At 62.7% G+C, this 16315-nt stretch overlaps 1 protein-coding gene across 1 annotated transcript; it reads left to right on the forward strand.

Moving 5' to 3' along the window:
* Positions 1-210: 210 nt before the first annotated feature.
* Positions 211-9365, forward strand: NES (nestin). Its single transcript, XM_042925769.1, has 4 exons — positions 211-1125; positions 2082-2206; positions 3946-4019; positions 4259-9365. Exons 1-4 carry the CDS (start codon positions 346-348, stop codon positions 8860-8862), a joined length of 5583 nt encoding a protein of 1860 aa, XP_042781703.1. The 5' UTR covers positions 211-345; the 3' UTR covers positions 8863-9365.
* Positions 9366-16315: the final 6950 nt, after the last annotated feature.

The following is a 16315-nucleotide window of genomic DNA, read 5'->3' on the forward strand; positions in this document are numbered from 1 at the left end:
TGACCCTTCCTCGCGGCCTCCTCCCTCAGAAGGCCACTGCGTGGCGTCTTTCCCCGCGACTCCAGCACGGCGGGGCGGGGCGCAGGGACGCGGGCCGCCCCGCTTCCCGAACTCCAGGGGTTAAGGCCCGGGTCCCGCCCCCTTTCCCGCCAGCCCGGCGGGAGTATGAATAGCCCCGTTCCCTCCGCGGACGTCCAGTCGCCGGGCCGCTCCTCACCCCGCCCCGTCATTGTCCCCGCCGGACTCCCTTTCCGTCCCCCGTCCGTCCTCCGAGCTCCGAGAGTCGCTGGCTGCCCCCGCCGCCCCGCGTCTCTCCACCGTCGGCGGGCCAGCCTTGCGAGCAAGATGGAGGGCTGCCTGGGGGAGGAATCTTTTCAGATGTGGGAGCTCAACCGGCGCCTGGAGGCCTACGTGGCGCGGGTCAAGGCGCTGGAGGAGCAGAACGAGCTGCTCGGCGCGGAGCTCGGGGGCCTCCGGGCGCAGAGCGGGGACGCCTCGTGGAGGGCCCGCGCCGACGACGAGCTGGCGGCCCTGCGGGCGCTCGTCGACCGGCGCTGGCGCGAGAAGCACGCGGCCGAGGTGGCGCGCGACAACCTGGCGGAGGAGGTGGAGGGCGTGGCGGCCCGGTGCCAGCAGCAGCGGCGGGCGCGGGAGCGGGCGGCGGCCGAGGCGGCCCGCAGCCGGCGCGAGGCCGAGGCCGAGAAGGGCGCCCGGGCGCGGCTGAGCTCGCGGGCGGCGGAGCTGGAGCGGGAGCTGGAGGCCGTGTGCGCGGCGCACGAGCAGGAGCGCGCCGCCCTGAGCGCCCGGCCGCGCGCCCCCCGCCGCCCCGCCGCGCCCCGCGGGCCCCCCGCGCCGGCCCCCGAGCTGCACGAGCTGGCGCGGCGGCTGGGCGAGGCGTGGCGCGGGGCGGTGCGCGGCTACCAGGAGCGCGTGGCGCTCATGGAGGCGTCGCTGGGCCAGGCCCGCGAGCGCCTGGGCCGCGCCGTGCAGGGCGCCCGCGAGGGCCGCCTGGAGCTGCGGCAGCTGCGGGCGGAGCGCGGCGGCCTCCGGGAGCGCCGGGCCGCGCTGGAGCACCGGTTGGAGGGCCGCTGGCAGGAGCGGCTGCGGGCCACCGAGCAGTTTCAGGTGACCGCGGCGGGGTGCGGGCGAGCGGGGCGGGCCCCGGGGGGGGGGGGTGGCCCGGGGATGGGAGCGGGGGCGGAGGGGCTGCCGATGCGGGGGCCGCTTCTCAGGGAGGCCGACCTGGGGCCGGAGGCCCTTGACTTTCCCAGCTTTGTCTAGAGGAGGGCGGGAACGGCGGGGGTTCGGGGCCCCGTCACAGCGCGCCCCCCACCCCCCCCCGCCCCGCCTCCCGGGAGGGCAGAGGGGCGCAGGAAGCTCGCGGTGGCCTCCTCCTCACTGTCCGGACGGTCCCTGGGCCTCTCCCTCGGAAGATGCGCGCGACACCGCTACCCGCCCCCGCAGCGCGGAGTCGGCGGGTCTGGCCACTGCCCTCCTCCCTCCTACGGGGGGGGGGGGGTCAGGGGCCCTGGGTGTGCGGCCACCAGCCCTTCTCCCGTGTCTAGGCTTCTCAGCTCTCCTCGCACATTCCAGAGGCCTGGGACAGCTGCTCCCCCTCGCACGGTGCGATGGGACCAGCAGCTGAGAAAACAGCCTCCTGCCTGGGCCAGACAGAGGTCCCCCCCTCCCCCGCCTCCGCCCCGTCTCTCTGAGAAGAAAGATTCCAGAACTTGTGGGAAGCGGAGGGGGGTGGGGGCTGGTGTGAGGACCAGGAGACCGTGATTGGGACCGGGGTTGGCCTCCAGCCCTGCGGGGCCCCAGGCCTCTTGATGAATGGTTTTTCCTTCTGCTTCCGCTTCCACTCCCCCCCCCCCCCAACCCATCTCCTCTCCTCCTTCTCCTCCCCCCTACAGCGGGAGAGGGGCAAGAGGGGCCACCTCCTCCTCTTGGGAGGGATTCGGCCCCAGGCAGAATCCGCTCTCCAGAGAAGTCAGGCAGGGGGACGGAGGCCCGGCCGCCAAGGGGGCTGCAGGTTGGACGGCAACCGCCCCTTCACTGGCTGCCTCTGGCTTGTCCTGCAGCTGGCCGTGGAGGCCCTGGAGCAGGAGAAGGAGAGCCTGCAGAGCCAGATTGCCCAGGTCCTCGAAGGTCGGCAGCAGCTGGCACACCTCAAGATGTCCCTCAGCCTGGAGGTGGCCACATACAGGTATGGGTGGACCCGCCCGCCCAGGCACACACACACACACACACACACACACACCCGCGCCCGAGGCAGAGACACCCCCCCCCCCCCACCAAGGGGCTCAGGGCCATGGGTGCTGGTAACTGTGCTACCACTAGATTCTGTGATTCTAGACTGATCCCTGCCATACCAGGCTGTGTCCCCCCTGAGCCTACCTGCTCCCCCGTGGTCCAGACCATAGAAGCATCCAGTGCCAGGAAACCCCTCAGGGAGAGGTGATGTTGCCGAGGGGGACGGCCTCAGGAGAGACAGCTGGACATGTGTGGGGCATCTCCATCCAGACCCTCCCCCAAGGGGCTGAAAAGCCCAGTCTGTGTGTGTGTGCTCATGCGGAGAGGGTGATGTCTCCGGGCAGCCCCAGAAAGGAGGAATTGCAGGTGTGGGGGGCGGGGTGGCGCTGACTCACCACCTGACCTGGGCCTCTGTCTCCCTGTCTGGAGACGGGACATGGGCCGGGTGACATCCAAGGCCCCTTCCACACTGACTCCCCCTCAAGCCCCAGGGCCCCGGCCCTGCCTAGCCCTTCTGCTGATCACATTTCCTGTTGGCTCCAGAAAGGCTGAGACCGAGGAAGGGCTGGTCCTGAGTCTGTGGCCTTGGGCAAAGCCACAGTCTCTTCTGGGAAACTGGTCTGCTGGGCCGAGGACCCGGTGATGAGCCCGAGGAAGGGGCTTTGCCACGGAGGTGGGAGGGCAGGGCTAGACACGCTATGAGGACAATGCCCCCAGAATTCACAGGCCAACAAAATCAGGGGGCCTGGGACAGGTTCAGGGGGGCAGGGGAGGCAGAGCCCAGAGAGGGAAGGCCAGTGAGGGTCTTGGGACGGGGAAGAGAGTGTTGTATGGCCACGGAGCCCAGAGCCCAGAGAGCAGGACAGAGGTGTGACCATGGCAGACACTCATCAGACTCAGAGCCCTTGAAGAAGAATAGAGAGAGAGTAGATGTTCAGCATAGCTTCCCCCTCCCCTATCAGCCCCCTCCTCCTCATTCCCCGTGGGGCACTGAGGCAGGGTCATGGACACAAAGGCCTCCGTTGCCCTGAAAGGCTTGGGATCCAGAGTGCTTAGAGATCCCAGGATGAGGGCCTTGACCCCCAATCAAACCACTGAGGGGAAGGTCTGGGCAGGCTTAGCCACTGGTTTTTGAAGCATGAAAAGGATTTAGAGAGAGAGCGCAGAATTCATTTGCTTTTGTCTGTGAGCAGCTTTGGGGGCCCTGGGGGAGAAGGAGGGAGCCTATATCCCATGGGAACGGCCTGAGAATTCCCATTTCCCCCAGGAAGCCCCCTACTCAGACCCTCCAGAAGGCACTGTGGACAAAGGCAGCAATTAGCATGAGAATCGGCCCCACAGGGAGGATGAGATCACTGGCCTGGGTGTGTGTGTGTGTGTGTGTGTGTGTGTGTGTGTGTGTGTACACACACTGTGGGAATCTGCTTGTGTCTGTGAGTCTAGCCCTGTGTCCCAAATAAGCGTGTGGTGCCGTGTGAACCAAGTGTGTGATATCTGCGGGTCTGTGTCCGTGTGCTTTCACGTGTACAGCCAAGTATAACCCCACGTGTGGCTTTTGTGTGACAGCGGTGACAATGGAGAGGAAGCCTGCGGGGCCAGGGACCGCAAGCTCAGCCGAGTTCTCCGGGGCTGGCTTGCCTGCAGGCCTTTGGGCAGAGGAGGACTGACTGACTTTTCCTCCCTCATCCCCAGGACCCTCCTAGAGGCTGAGAACTCCCGGCTGCAGACCCCCGGCAGTGGTTCCAAGGCTTCCCTCAGCTTCCAGGGTAAGAGGAGGGGGGCCAGATTCCCCCAGACTCTCTCCTTCTTTGCTCTTTATACCCCGGAGCCATTCCTCTCCTGGGAGGCAGGTCTAGGTCTTGACCCCTTGGCCTCATCAGCCGGGTGTGTACTCTCAGCTCCACTAGCCAGTGGAAGGTGGGGGCAGGGCTCACGGCACTCTTGCTGGAAGTGGGGGCCCCTGCCAGCACCTACTGACCCTGTTTCTTGCCCTCTGCCTTTCCAGACCCTAAGCTGGAGCTGCATTTCTCTGGGACGCCAGAGGGCCGGCATCTGGGACCTTTGCTCTCTGCCCTGAGCCCTACTCCCCTCTCCTCGCCCTTGCCTGATACCCTGGAGACACCTGTGCCAGGCTTTCTGAAGAGCCAAGAATTCCTCCAGGCCCGTACCCCAACCTTGGCCAGCACCCCCATCCCGCCCACCCTTCTGGCTCCCTGCGCTGTTACAGATGCAGAGATCAAAACCCAGGATGCCCCCCTCTCCCTGCTCCAGCCGCAGCTTGGGAGGCAGTGGGCTCCAGAGGCCATATGGGCTAAAGCCAAGGAGGCCATCACTACCAGCGTCCTGCCAGGACCAGAGGAACCCGGGGGTGAGCAACAAGAGGCCAGTACAGGCCAGTCCCCTGAGGATCATGTCCCCTCAGCCCCACCCCTCAACCCTGACCGCCCTAGTTTAGAGGCCAAAGGTGGAGAACCCAATGGGTCTGGAATGTCCAGCAGATTCCAGGAGGAAGGTGAAGGGCAAATTGGGGGGCTGGCAGAGAAAGAAACAGTCATAGAGGTCAAAATGGTGAACGGTCTGCAGCAGGAAACATGGCAAGGAGATGGGGGTCTGAACATGAAGAAAATCCAGGACTCCCAGGGTCCTTTGGAAAAAGAAACTCTGAAGTCTCTGGAAGAGGAAATTCAAGAGCCACTGATGTCTCTGGAAGAACAGACCCACGAGACACTGAGATCTCTAGAGAAAGAGAATCCAGAATCTCTGCGGTCTTCAGAAGAAGAGACTTTAGACACATCTAAAGGTCTAGAAAAGGAGAATCAAGAGCTATTGATGTCTTTAGAAGAAAAGAATGCAGATGTAGTGAGACCTCAAGAAACAGAGACTCTAGAACTACTTAAGCCTGTAGGAAATGAGGACTCACAGACATTGCGATCTCTAGAAGAGGAGAATCAAGAACTAATGAGGTCTCTTGAAGGTACTCTAGAGACATTTGTATATCCAGAGAAGGAAAGTCAAGAATTAGTGAGGTCTCAAGAAGAGAACTTTGAGTCAATGAGAGATCTAGAAAAGGAGAACCAAGAGCCACTGAGAACTCTAGAAGATGGGAATCGAGAGAACTTGAGACTACAAGAAAGAGAGAACCAGGAGTTTCTGAACTCTCTGGAAGATGAGAAGCACAAGACCTTGAGAACTCTAGAAAAAGAGAACCAGGAACCACTGAGGTCTCTGGAAGAAGAGGACCAGGAGACAACGAAGCCTCTAGAAAAAGAAAACCAAGAGCCAGTGAAGCCTCTAGAAGATGAGAACCAGGAGACATTGAAACCACTAGAAAAAGAGAGCCAGAGGTCCTTGAGGTCTTTAGAAGAAGAGGACCAGGAGACAACGAAGCCTCTAGAAAAAGAAAACCAAGAGCCAGTGAAGTCTCTAGAAGATGAGAACCAGGAGACATTGAGACCACCAGAAAAAGACAACCAGAGGTCCTTGAGATCTTTAGAAGAAGAGGACCAGGAGACAAGGAAGCCTCTAGAAAAAGAAAACCAAGAGCCAGTGAAGCCTCTAGAAGATGAGAACCAGGAGACATTGAGACCACCAGAAAAAGAGAGCCAGAGGTCCTTGAGGTCTTTAGAAGAAGAGGACCAGGAGACAACGAAGCCTCTAGAAAAAGAAAACCAAGAGCCAGTGAAGTCTCTAGAAGATGAGAACCAGGAGACATTGAGACCACCAGAAAAAGACAACCAGAGGTCCTTGAGATCTTTAGAAGAAGAGGACCAGGAGACAACGAAGCCTCTAGAAAAAGAGAACCAAGAGCCAGTGTGGTCTCTAGAAGAAGACCAGGCAACATTGAGACTTCTAGAAAAAGAGAACCAGAAGCCAGTGGGATCTCTAGATAAGAACCAGGAGACATTGAGACCTCTAGAAATAGAGGACCAGGAGCCAGTGGGGTCTCTAGAAGATGAGAACCAGGAGACATTGAGACCACTAGAAAAAGAGAACCAGAGGTCTCTAGAAGAAGAAGACGACCAGGAGACAATGAGGCCTCTAGAAAAAGAGAGCCAGGAGCCAGTGGAGTCTTTAGAAGAAGACCAGGCAACACTGAGACTTCTAGAAAAGGTGAAACAAGAGCCACTGAAGTCTCTTGGAAAAGACCAGGAGATATTTCGACCTCTTGAAAAAGAGAATCAACAGTTGTTAAGATTCCTAGAAGAAGAGAGTGCAGAGGTGATGAGATCTCCGGAAACAGAGAATTTAGAATCACTCCAGTCAGCAAGAGAAGACTTGGGAATATTGCAGTCTCTAGGAACTCAAGAGCCCCTGTGGTCTCCAGGAGAAGTGAATCGGGAGACAATGAAACCTCTAGAAAGGGGAAGTCAAGAACCACTGGAGTCGGTAGAAGAGAACCAGGAGACATTGAGGCTCCTAGAACAGGAGAACCAGGAGTCCCGGAGATCTCCAGGAGAGTGGGGCCTAGACAATTCGAGACCTCCAGAAGGGAGAGGTCAGGAAAGTCAAAGGTGCCTGATAGAGGAAGAGATCCCGGAGCAGGCGAGGAATCAGGAGTCCCCGGGGTCTTTGAAAGAGGAAAGGCAGGAGTCCCCGCTGTCTGCCCGACACCAGGGGAGGGAAGAGAGAGTGGCGGACCAGGAACTAGATCAGGAAACGCCCCCCGGTGGGGCCGCAGGGGGCAAGGAGGCCGAGGCAGAGCTGGACGTGAGGGAGTGGGGTGGCCTCCCCGGGAAGTCCGCGGGGCACGGAGAGCTGCAGCTGGCGGCCGCAAGGGAGGTCTGGAGCGCAGGGGAGGGGCGCCCAGGGGGCCCTGAGCCCGAGGAGCAGAGGGTCCCGGTTGAGGGAGCCAGGGGGGAGGGAGGCCCCGAGGGCTTCCAGGACCCTGAAGGCCAGCCAGAGCAAGCGGGGGGCCCGGGCCTCCGAGCTCCCCAGGGAGTGTTGGAGGGGAGAGACCTGGTGTTGGAAGGCGGAGAAGAGGCCCCCAGGGATGGCCAGGTCTCAGAGGTCGCCTCGACGGCTGTGGGTGAGGCTGCTTCGGGCAGCCAGCAGGGACCAGAGCGGGAGGTGGTGGTGCCACCCGTGGGTGAGGAAGGTTTGGAGGCAGAGAGGAGGCAGGGCTTGGAAGAACCCCAAAAAGACCCAGAGGAGGCAGCTGCTCTGAAACCAGAGCTTTCCAGCCGGGCTGGGAGGAGCACAGACCCCCCGGAGCCTCCCAGGGGCTGGGAGGAGTCGGAGCCCGAGGCCCCCTGGGGGGCAGAGGGGGCGTTCCCTGCCGAGACCCTGTGCCGCGCTCTCGGCGGAAGTGGTACCCCTCAGCCCGGGCCCCAGGGGCCCGAGGACGCAGGGGAAGAGGCAGTGTTAGAGCCAGCGTCGCCGCCCAAGCCATCGGAGCCCCGGTCGCCCACCCCAATCCCTGGAGATGCCCCTGGGCCCCAGCCCCTGGCTGCGGGGAGCCAGGAGGCTGGCTGGGGGCTGGAGGGCCAAGCGGAGGCTCTGGGAGGGGTGGAGGGGGAGCCAGAGGAGCTGGGTTCTGAGGGGAGCCCCGAGGATCTCCAGGAGGAGGGGGAGGAGAACCGAGAGGACAGCGAGGCTGATGAGCTTGGGGAGACTCTTCCTGACTCCACTCCCCTGGGCCTCTATCTCAGGTCCCCCGCCTCCCCCAAGTGGGACCTGCTTGGGGAGCAGAGGCCCCCCCCTCAAGGGGAGACCAGAAAGGAAGGCTGGGATCCTTGTGTGCTGGCCTCTGAAGAGTGTGGGGCCCAGCCAGGGGAAGAGGAGGAGGGGGAGGAGGAGGGGAGGAGGGAGGAGGAATGCGGTCAGGACTCTGACTTGTCAGAGGAATTTGAGGATCTGGAGGCTGAGGGTTCTCTCCTTCCTGGGGTCCCCGGGGAGGCTGTGGAGCCTCCAGGCCAGAGGCCTCAGATGCTGCTGGAGCCTGCAGCCTGGGAAGGGGATGGGGAGTCTGATGGGTTTGCAGACGAGGAAGAGAGCGGGGAGGAGGGCGAGGAAGACAAAGAGGAAGAAGAGGGGAGGGAGCCAGGGGCTGGCCTGTGGGGCCCAGGGCCCTCTGTCAGCACCCTCCGCGCTCTGAGTGGCCCTCAGAGAGGGACCGTCCCGGGCTCTGAGACCGTGGATGTCAGCGTTCCCTGGGACGACAGCTCGCGAGGCATAGCAGCCGATGCCGGTGAGGAGTCCCAGGACAGCACCGAGCCCGAGCCCTCGGGCTCAGAGGAAGAGTCTGACCCTGCTCCCTTGGAGAGGGAGGACCCAGTCCCTGGCCCTCTGGAGAGCCGCTGTGGGGTGGGAGACACGGGCCTGGGGGCAGGGGACACCCTTGGGGTCAATGGCCGGGTCCCCAGCTTGAAGGAGGAGTTAGAGCATGTGAATGGGGGGGTGGTAAATGGGCTGGAGCAGTCAGAGGGAGGAGGGCAGGGAGAACCAGGGGGCCCCCAGGGGGACCAAAGGAGCCCCTCGGAGGACGAGGAGGAGGGGGGTGCCCTGAAGACTCCTTGGGCAGGACCTTCTCTTCACCTGGGCCCAGGCCAGTTCCTGAAGTTCGGTCAGAGGGAAGGAGACGTGGAGTCCTGGTCCTCGGGCGAGGACTAGAGCGAGAGCCCCTCTCCCCTCACTGAGGACTTGGTGGGGTGGGGGTGGGGGCCCCGAGCCCCCTCCCTGCTCAGAGGCAGCACCCTTAAGTTATGATCTCCTGACCTGTGGTTTCTGTCCCTGAGGCCTGACTGGCCAGGGCGAAGCAAGGGGTGGCACAGGGAGACGCTCCAAGAACAGAGGCCCCCAGACCCTGCGAAGGGGCCACCCCGCCGGCACTGTCCCTCGAGGCTTAAGCCAGCTGAACCGCTGTAGGACTAGGCCCTTTCCTGACACCCCCTTTCTCCCCCTCCTGCCAGTGGGGGAGGGCTCCTCCCAGGAGAGGGGGCTGTGGCACCCTTCACCGTGATGTGCCCCCTCATCGCACCTTCTTGGGGTGTCTGGCCACCCGTGAGGGTGTGTTCCCATGTCCTGACCCCCTGTGTTCCTGCCCCCTCGTGTCTGGCTCATCCCTGCCTGAATAAAGTCATGCTTCCACCTACCAAGTCTGGACGCCTCCTTCCCTAATTTGGGGGTCCGCAGGGCGGGCAGAGTGACTGGGGGAGGAAGCAGGGTGTGCTAGTGCCAGGGCCTGGCCACCCTCTGAGGACAGGAGGAGCCGGACGACCTCGTGGGACCAGGGGCCGGCCGGGCGGCAGTCCGGGTGACCCCAGGGCTGGCAGAAGCCAGGCCCATCATCATCTCTACCCACAGCGCTGATGACAGGGGATTAGGCCCAGGGCCGCCCCACCTTGTGCACCCCCCACCCCCACCCCGGCCCCTCGGTGCCGCCAGTATAATGAGCCCCTTGCGTCCAAACCCAAACAGTTGTCTGGCCTGGCCTGTGATGTCTCCTCCGAGTGGCCGGGTCAGAGCAGGATGGGGGAACAGGAGGCCCGCTCTGCCTCAGTCTGGTTGCGTGGCCTCTGGCCAGTGTTTGGCCTCTCTGAGCCTCAGATTCAGCCACACGGTGAGGGGCGCTGGGCTGGGGGGCAGGAGGAGGCTGGGGGGAGTGGGAGCCACGGTTTAGATCTTCCCCGGGACTTGCCTCTCGAAGAGCGATGCTGATGTGAGGGAGGGGTAGGCCAGCAGGTGCGAAGGACCCAGGGGGCTATGCTGTCAGCTGGGGTTTGGCCTGGGGTCCCCCCCACCCCCAGCCATAGCTTCTCCCTGCCCCCATCTCTCTTCCCAGGAGTCCTCTGGGTCCCTGTGGGGGCAGAGGGAGACGAGGGGTTCCTGGATGAGATGGGGCCCTGGAGCCTGGATGCCCAGATAGAGAGCAGGCCTGGCCCAGGCCGTCCCTCTAAGTGTCCCCGGTGGGGGTGGGGGTGGGGCTGCCCAACAAGCGTTCCACATTTGGAGGCAAGCCCAGGTCCCGGAGCGGGGTCTTCCCCTCCCCAGGTCCAAGGCCAAGGGCAGGGGGACAATGAGAGGGGAAGTCCCAGCCCTGCTGGCCCGCACTCAGGACCTCTGGCCAAGGAGGGGTAGACAGGAGGTGCCCTGATAGAATTGTACTGTCTGCTTCTCTGCACACGCCTTTCTCCTTCTCCGCTTGGGAGTCTCTGTCTCGGGGCCCCAGGCCCCCATGTCACACACACCCCTGCCCGTGGGTTCAGGATCTTGGGTGTCCCCACCCTTCTGGCCAAGCCCCCTCTCTCCTTCCTGCGCCCACTGCTGACAAGGCCTCGTCTGACCCTGCTGGGCATCCAGGACAGTAAGGCCGACTCCCTGCCCCTCCGAAAGGGACAGAGGAGCACTGTGCTTGATTTCCCCAGGCCCTCGGGCACCACCGCCTGGGCGAGGGGCCAAGGACAGAGGCCACGCCAAACAGTCCTTCCCTGTCCCCGGTGCCCATCCTGCCCGTTGACACTGGGATCCCTGGTCCCCAACAGAGCTACCCACACGGTCCTAAATGGGGGTGGGAGTGGGGAAGGATGCGAGTTAGAAGTGAGGACCTTCCTAAAGGGGGTACGGGGGTACGTAGCGGGAAGCGTGTTCTCTTTGGAAATGGCAGTGTGTCTATGCAGCAAACGAGGGTTAGACAGTAGGAGGGACACTCCTGGTGGGGATAACAGCTGTGAGTGTCACTTTTCGATAAATATCTGCTGAGCATCTACGTGCTGTGCCCCACGCAGATCCTGGGAACCCAGGGTTCCTCGCTCCCTTCTAATTGAACGAGGGCTTCTGAGTGGAAGTCATGTTCGAAAACAGACGATTAGGAGGCTGTGGGAGCACAGAGCAGGGGACCTCACCTGATCTGGGCTGAGGGAGTATGGGGACAGGTGGAGGGGGAAGCCTGCCCCAAGAACCTGAAGCTGGCCAGTGGGGGGAGGACGTGGAGGAGGAGGAGGAGGAGGAGGAGGAGGAGGAGGAGGGAAAGGATCTTAGAGGGAATAGCATGTGCAAAATCCTGGTGCAAGGTGACAGAGTCTGGGCATGAGGAGCAGAAGGAAGGTGTGTGTGGCTGGAGGTGGAGAATGAGGGGGAAGAAGGCTCACAGTGAGACTAAAGAGTCTGAGTCACTGGGCCCAGGCCTCACCAGGTGGCCAGGAAGTACACCCTTCTTCCTGGGGGAACGAGGAGACTCTGAAGGGCTTGGGGTCATCAGGTTGGGCATGACCAGGTTTGCATTTTCAAATGCTGCTGATGGGTGGATAGGAGGGGGCAGGAGTGCTCCAGGGAGACTGCTGCAGTGGTCTGGGAGGGGCACTGGTGGCGGTGGGCACGACGAGGGTGTACAAAGGGAAGCAGGTGACCTGATGTGGGGGATGGGGGCTGATGTGGCCGCAGAGGCTCCCAGGGTTTTGGCTTGGGCAGCAGGAGAGGGCCGTCCCATCTTCTGAGCTGGAGCATCCGGCAGGAAGTTGCGACCTCCAGCAGAGAGGGCCAGGGTGGAGACAAGAGCTAGAGGGTGGTTGGCCTAGAGGTCACCTGGAGAGAGCCCGGGACGGAGTCCCCAGGTACCTCCCCGCAGAGAGGACATACTTGTGCAGGGCCTGCAGGAGAGGCCAGGCAGTAGGAGGACCCCGTCATCTCAGCTCCAGGAAAGCACCGCTTTGGCCAACACAGTGCCTCTGGGGGCCCTTGAGATGGAGGGATGGACGGATGGACGGATGGACGGACAGATGGATGGATGAAGGAAGGAACAGACTAAGGGCTGTGATGGAGTCAGACCTCAGAAGCACTTCGGAGGGTGGAGTCCCCAGAGAAGGGAATGATCAGGCAGCACCCCCCCCCCCCGCCACCCCCCCCCTCCCAACACGAGGACAAGTGGGAGGTTATTCTGGGGCCTCCACTGAGTAAATATAGCCTCTGAACTGGGTGGGGGTGGGGTGGGGGGCCGGAGGTGGCTTCCTCGGTTTGTTTGGGGCACTTCCTTATAAGGCTGTGCCGGCTGAGGCGCCAGAGGGTGAGGTCAGGGGCTGAGCTCTCCATTCAGCCAGGCTGATGCTGTCCCTGTCGCTGCCACGGGCCCCACTGCCCGCCACCCGCCGGGGTCTCAGAGGAAATCAAAGGCCTGGGCTCTGGGCTCCGGCCCAGGGAGCTCAGACGGGGCCTCTCAAAGGGCCCCGCGGCCTTCCTGCCTGCTGTGCGAGCCCAGTGCAGGGGTGCGGAGGGCGGCCGTCCAGGGTCCCCTGAGAAGGTGCTCCTGGGTCTCCCCTCAGTGCAGCAGTTGCTGTGGCTCCCAGAGTCTCACCCGTACTCCTCCCGCTGCAGGCCGCCCCTCTTCCTCTTACAATCACTCAGATTCACTCACTGCTTCCAAAGGCCCTGGCCCTGAAGCCCCCCTCAGCCCCCCTCTCAGCCCCTCTTTGGGGACCAGCTGCTGCCACTTGACCCTGTGGTGTCTCAGCTGCCGTCTGCTCTGCCGTCCTTGGCAGCCAGGGAAGGAGGAATGTGGTTTAATTTCAGCTGGAATGTGCCCTCTGGGCTGCCCGCCGGCGGGGGAGGGGACGGGGACCGGGCCCACCCAAGCCCAAGAAACCCAAGAGGATTCTGGACTGGGGGACAGGCTCCTGGGTCCCCACCGGGCCCACTCCCACCCTGCAAGGGAGGCTCCGGTCCAGGACGCATCCGACAGCAGGCTGAGTGTTTTTCGAAGCTGGGGCAGGAGATGCTCTTTGTGAACGTGGCGAGTGCTGACACACAGGACCCAGGTGCCACCCCTGAGTCCGCAGGTGTTCGGGAAAGACAAAGAGGGAGCCTCAGGGGGCTGATGCCGCTGGCTCAGGGACGGAAGAGGGACCGAAGTGAGGGCCTGAGGCCAGGGCCCATGGAGTCTGCGGTGGGAAGCAGGGGGAAACACAGAACTGTTTCCTCTGTCTGCACGGGGGCCCTTTCCCTCCCCTCCCCAACCTAGCACCCCACACCCCGATCAGACTCGTGTCTTCTCCCACATTCCAGGAGCAGCCTATTTTGGCTCCTGCTCCCCCACGCCTTCCCCAGGCCCCATTATTCCAGGGTCCCCTCCGGGAACCTAACGACAGGGATAGAGCCCAGACCCCAGGGACCCAGGTCCTGGAACCCTCTTGTCCCCTGCAGTCTTCTCTCCCAGTGTCACAAGCTCCCCTCCTCCAGCCCCAGTCACCCTGCCCACCCCCATGACTCAGCTGTGGCTCCAGAAATAAACGGAGGCAGATGCCAGGGGGCCACCGTCGAGGAACCACCTCCCAGCAGCTGTGGGCTCAGCTGCTGACAAGCCAGTGCCCCAGCGTCCCGGGAAAGGTGGCTGGAGGGCTTCGGGGTGGGGAGGTGCCCCACCAGCTCTGGCCCTCGGTCAGCCTCCCTCACCACTCACAAGCCCACCCTTCCCCCTGCTCTCCCTTCTTCTGTCCTATCCTCTACCTGCCCTTCCCCCTTCTCCGCGGCCCCCCCACAACTCCTGAATCCCTTGGTTTCTCCTGGGATCCTTCCTTTTCTAGTCACCCCACATGTCACAGAGAACGTCAGCTCACCTTGATGGGGAAACTGAGGCACGGAGCAACGTCCCCTGCCAATGCTACTAAGAGTCCCTAGATGCCTCTTGGGGGCCATAAACACGGGTCAAGGGGCTGTGGGATGCTCCCCTTAAATGTCCCAGTCCCAAGGGGTCAGCAGCCCTCCCTCGGCTAACAAGCTATCCAAAGACTAAGGAAAGAAAACATCAGGAAATAAACACAGAGGTCGCAAGATCCACCCACTCAGACCATTAAATAGAGTCCAGAGTCCTTCGGTGGGCGAGTTGCCTCACATTCTTCCTCCTTCTCCCTCTTTCTCGGTTTTCCTCCCTTTCCAGCCCCTTCCTCCTGCTCTGCCCCAAATCTTTTGGTTCTTCCTTCCTGGGAGGAAGCGGGCTGCTTTGCAGCAGGTGGGGCAGGAAGCTACTAGATCTCAGGAAGGAGTAATGAAGGAACCTGGGTCCTCACTTCAGGCAGGGATCTGACCGCAGCCCCCAGGGGGCGCCTCCCACCCCCAGGGGTCTGACGGGCTGAGCATTTTTGGAAGTCTTTGCACGGCCGGGACAATGGGGCCCTTTCTCTCCCTGTGCAGGAGACAGGCCTACAGACAGGGCCTCGGGGCTGGGACAAAGGCCCCAGTGAGGTCAGGGCACTGTGTAGGAGTTGGGGGTGGGGAGGTGGGGACCGGGGGAGGAATGGGGAGGTGGGGTGAGGGTCAGAGCAGTCTGGGGGGTTGCTGGGGACCACGGTCATTGGAGGGCCTCTGGAAGGGCCATCTCAGCGGCCTCCAGGCCCCTCTGCGACCGATGGCCAAGCACCTAAGGCTGGACCTCCCTTCTCTACTCGTATCCATATGCGCTGACCTCATCCCAAGAGAACAGGAGACCCTGAGGCGGACCCCACACTAGACATGCGGGAAAGAGGCCGAGTTGAGCCACACATACAGGGGTTTGACAGGGTGGGCACATGGTCTGTGCTATGCCCTGGAAGGTGTCCCCTGCTCCAGGCTCTTCCCAGATGAGGTGCCAAAACCCCATCCCCCGCCATCTCGCTCTCTCTCTCTCTCTCTCTCTCTCTCTCACACACACACACACACACACACACACACACACACACGGGTCAGCACTGGATTCTATTCAGGGTGCTGAGTCATCCCTGGACCGGCTCCCCCTTCTCCAGGAAGCCCAACAAAGCAGGAGAAGGCTTCCGTTTCCGGCCGCCTTGCTGAAGCAGCCAGCAGGTGTCGGGAGGGGGAAAGGATTCGAGTTCCGGCTCTGTGTCAACCTGTGGAACTGCCCTTCTGCACAGGTCGGACGGCGGCCCCCAGCCTGCCGCCGTGGGGGAGATCCAGTGAGGAAGTGTTAGCCGCAGGGCTGGGAAACCCAAGCCCCCTCCGGCTCGCCCCCAGGAACCCTCTGGGAAAGCCAGCTGGCCGTCTCAACCCCGTCGCCGTGAGGATGTTTCCCAGAGAGCCTCCCTTAGGAGCCCAAGGACAGACGCCGCCCCCCCTTCAGCCTCCTTTTTCCTCTTCAGGCCCTACCTTCAAAGACCCATCTTGTCTCCCTCAACTCACAAATCCACCTAACGCCTGACATCCGAACAGGAAACGGACTAGGCAGTCACAGGCAATCCAAGTACAGAATAAAAGGGGGGTCTGCTCTGGCCTCAGGACCATTTTCCTCCCTGTGGCTCGCGGAGAAACAGCCCCATTCGCGAGCCTTGGGAGGCTGGGTTGTGTGGGGAGGGCAGGGGGAGGGCAGAGGGAGGGGCAGGTGAGCCCTGCGGGAGGAGAGGGGTCCTGGTGGTCGGTGGGTCTGGGAGGTCGTGCTGGATGCCCGGACACAGCTGGTCTGGGGGTCTCCGTGCACGGTGGGCAGCATGGCGGGGAGAAGCCCCCAGCTCCTCCCAACAAGCACCTGTCCTGCGGGCCTCACTATCTCTGGGTCTTTCTATGCGGCTCGCACGCAGCCTCTGTGATTTGCCCCCCGTCTCTGACTTTTATCGGGTTTTCCCGACTTGCAGGGAAGGACGAATCGCCCACGTGGGCGAAGGCGGTTAAGAGCCGGCACAAGCAGAAGTGTGAACACCTGGCAGCGTGTGCATGTGCGCGACTGCGCCAGGGCGAGGGCCGGGACCCGCGGCAGGAGTTACCCCGTCCGGAAGGCACACGACCACGAGGCCCAGTAAGGCACAATCCTGTACACGCACACCCGCGGCCGCTCATTCTCTCGGGTTCTGAGTGACCTCACCATCTCAACCTCCGATGACTCACAGCCCCCGGGGCCAGCGCGGCACGGCCGGAAGTCACCCTCCGCCCGGCAGCCCGCTACCCGCTTCCCCGCCCGACGGCTCCGAACCAGAGGTCGCGGCGCCCCCTGGCGGTCCCCCGGGACTCTTGCGACTCCCGGCGCCGAGCCCGGCGCACGCACGCGCACACGGCACCCTCAGGCCGACGTGCCTGAGTCCACAGCGCCCTCTGCCGGGCACAGCCTGGGAGACCTACCAGGTCACTCCTCGAGCCCAAGGCCACCGCAGGG

This window comes from Panthera leo, chromosome F3 (genome assembly GCF_018350215.1).
Source record: "Panthera leo isolate Ple1 chromosome F3, P.leo_Ple1_pat1.1, whole genome shotgun sequence".
Classification (NCBI taxonomy): domain Eukaryota; kingdom Metazoa; phylum Chordata; class Mammalia; order Carnivora; family Felidae; genus Panthera; species Panthera leo.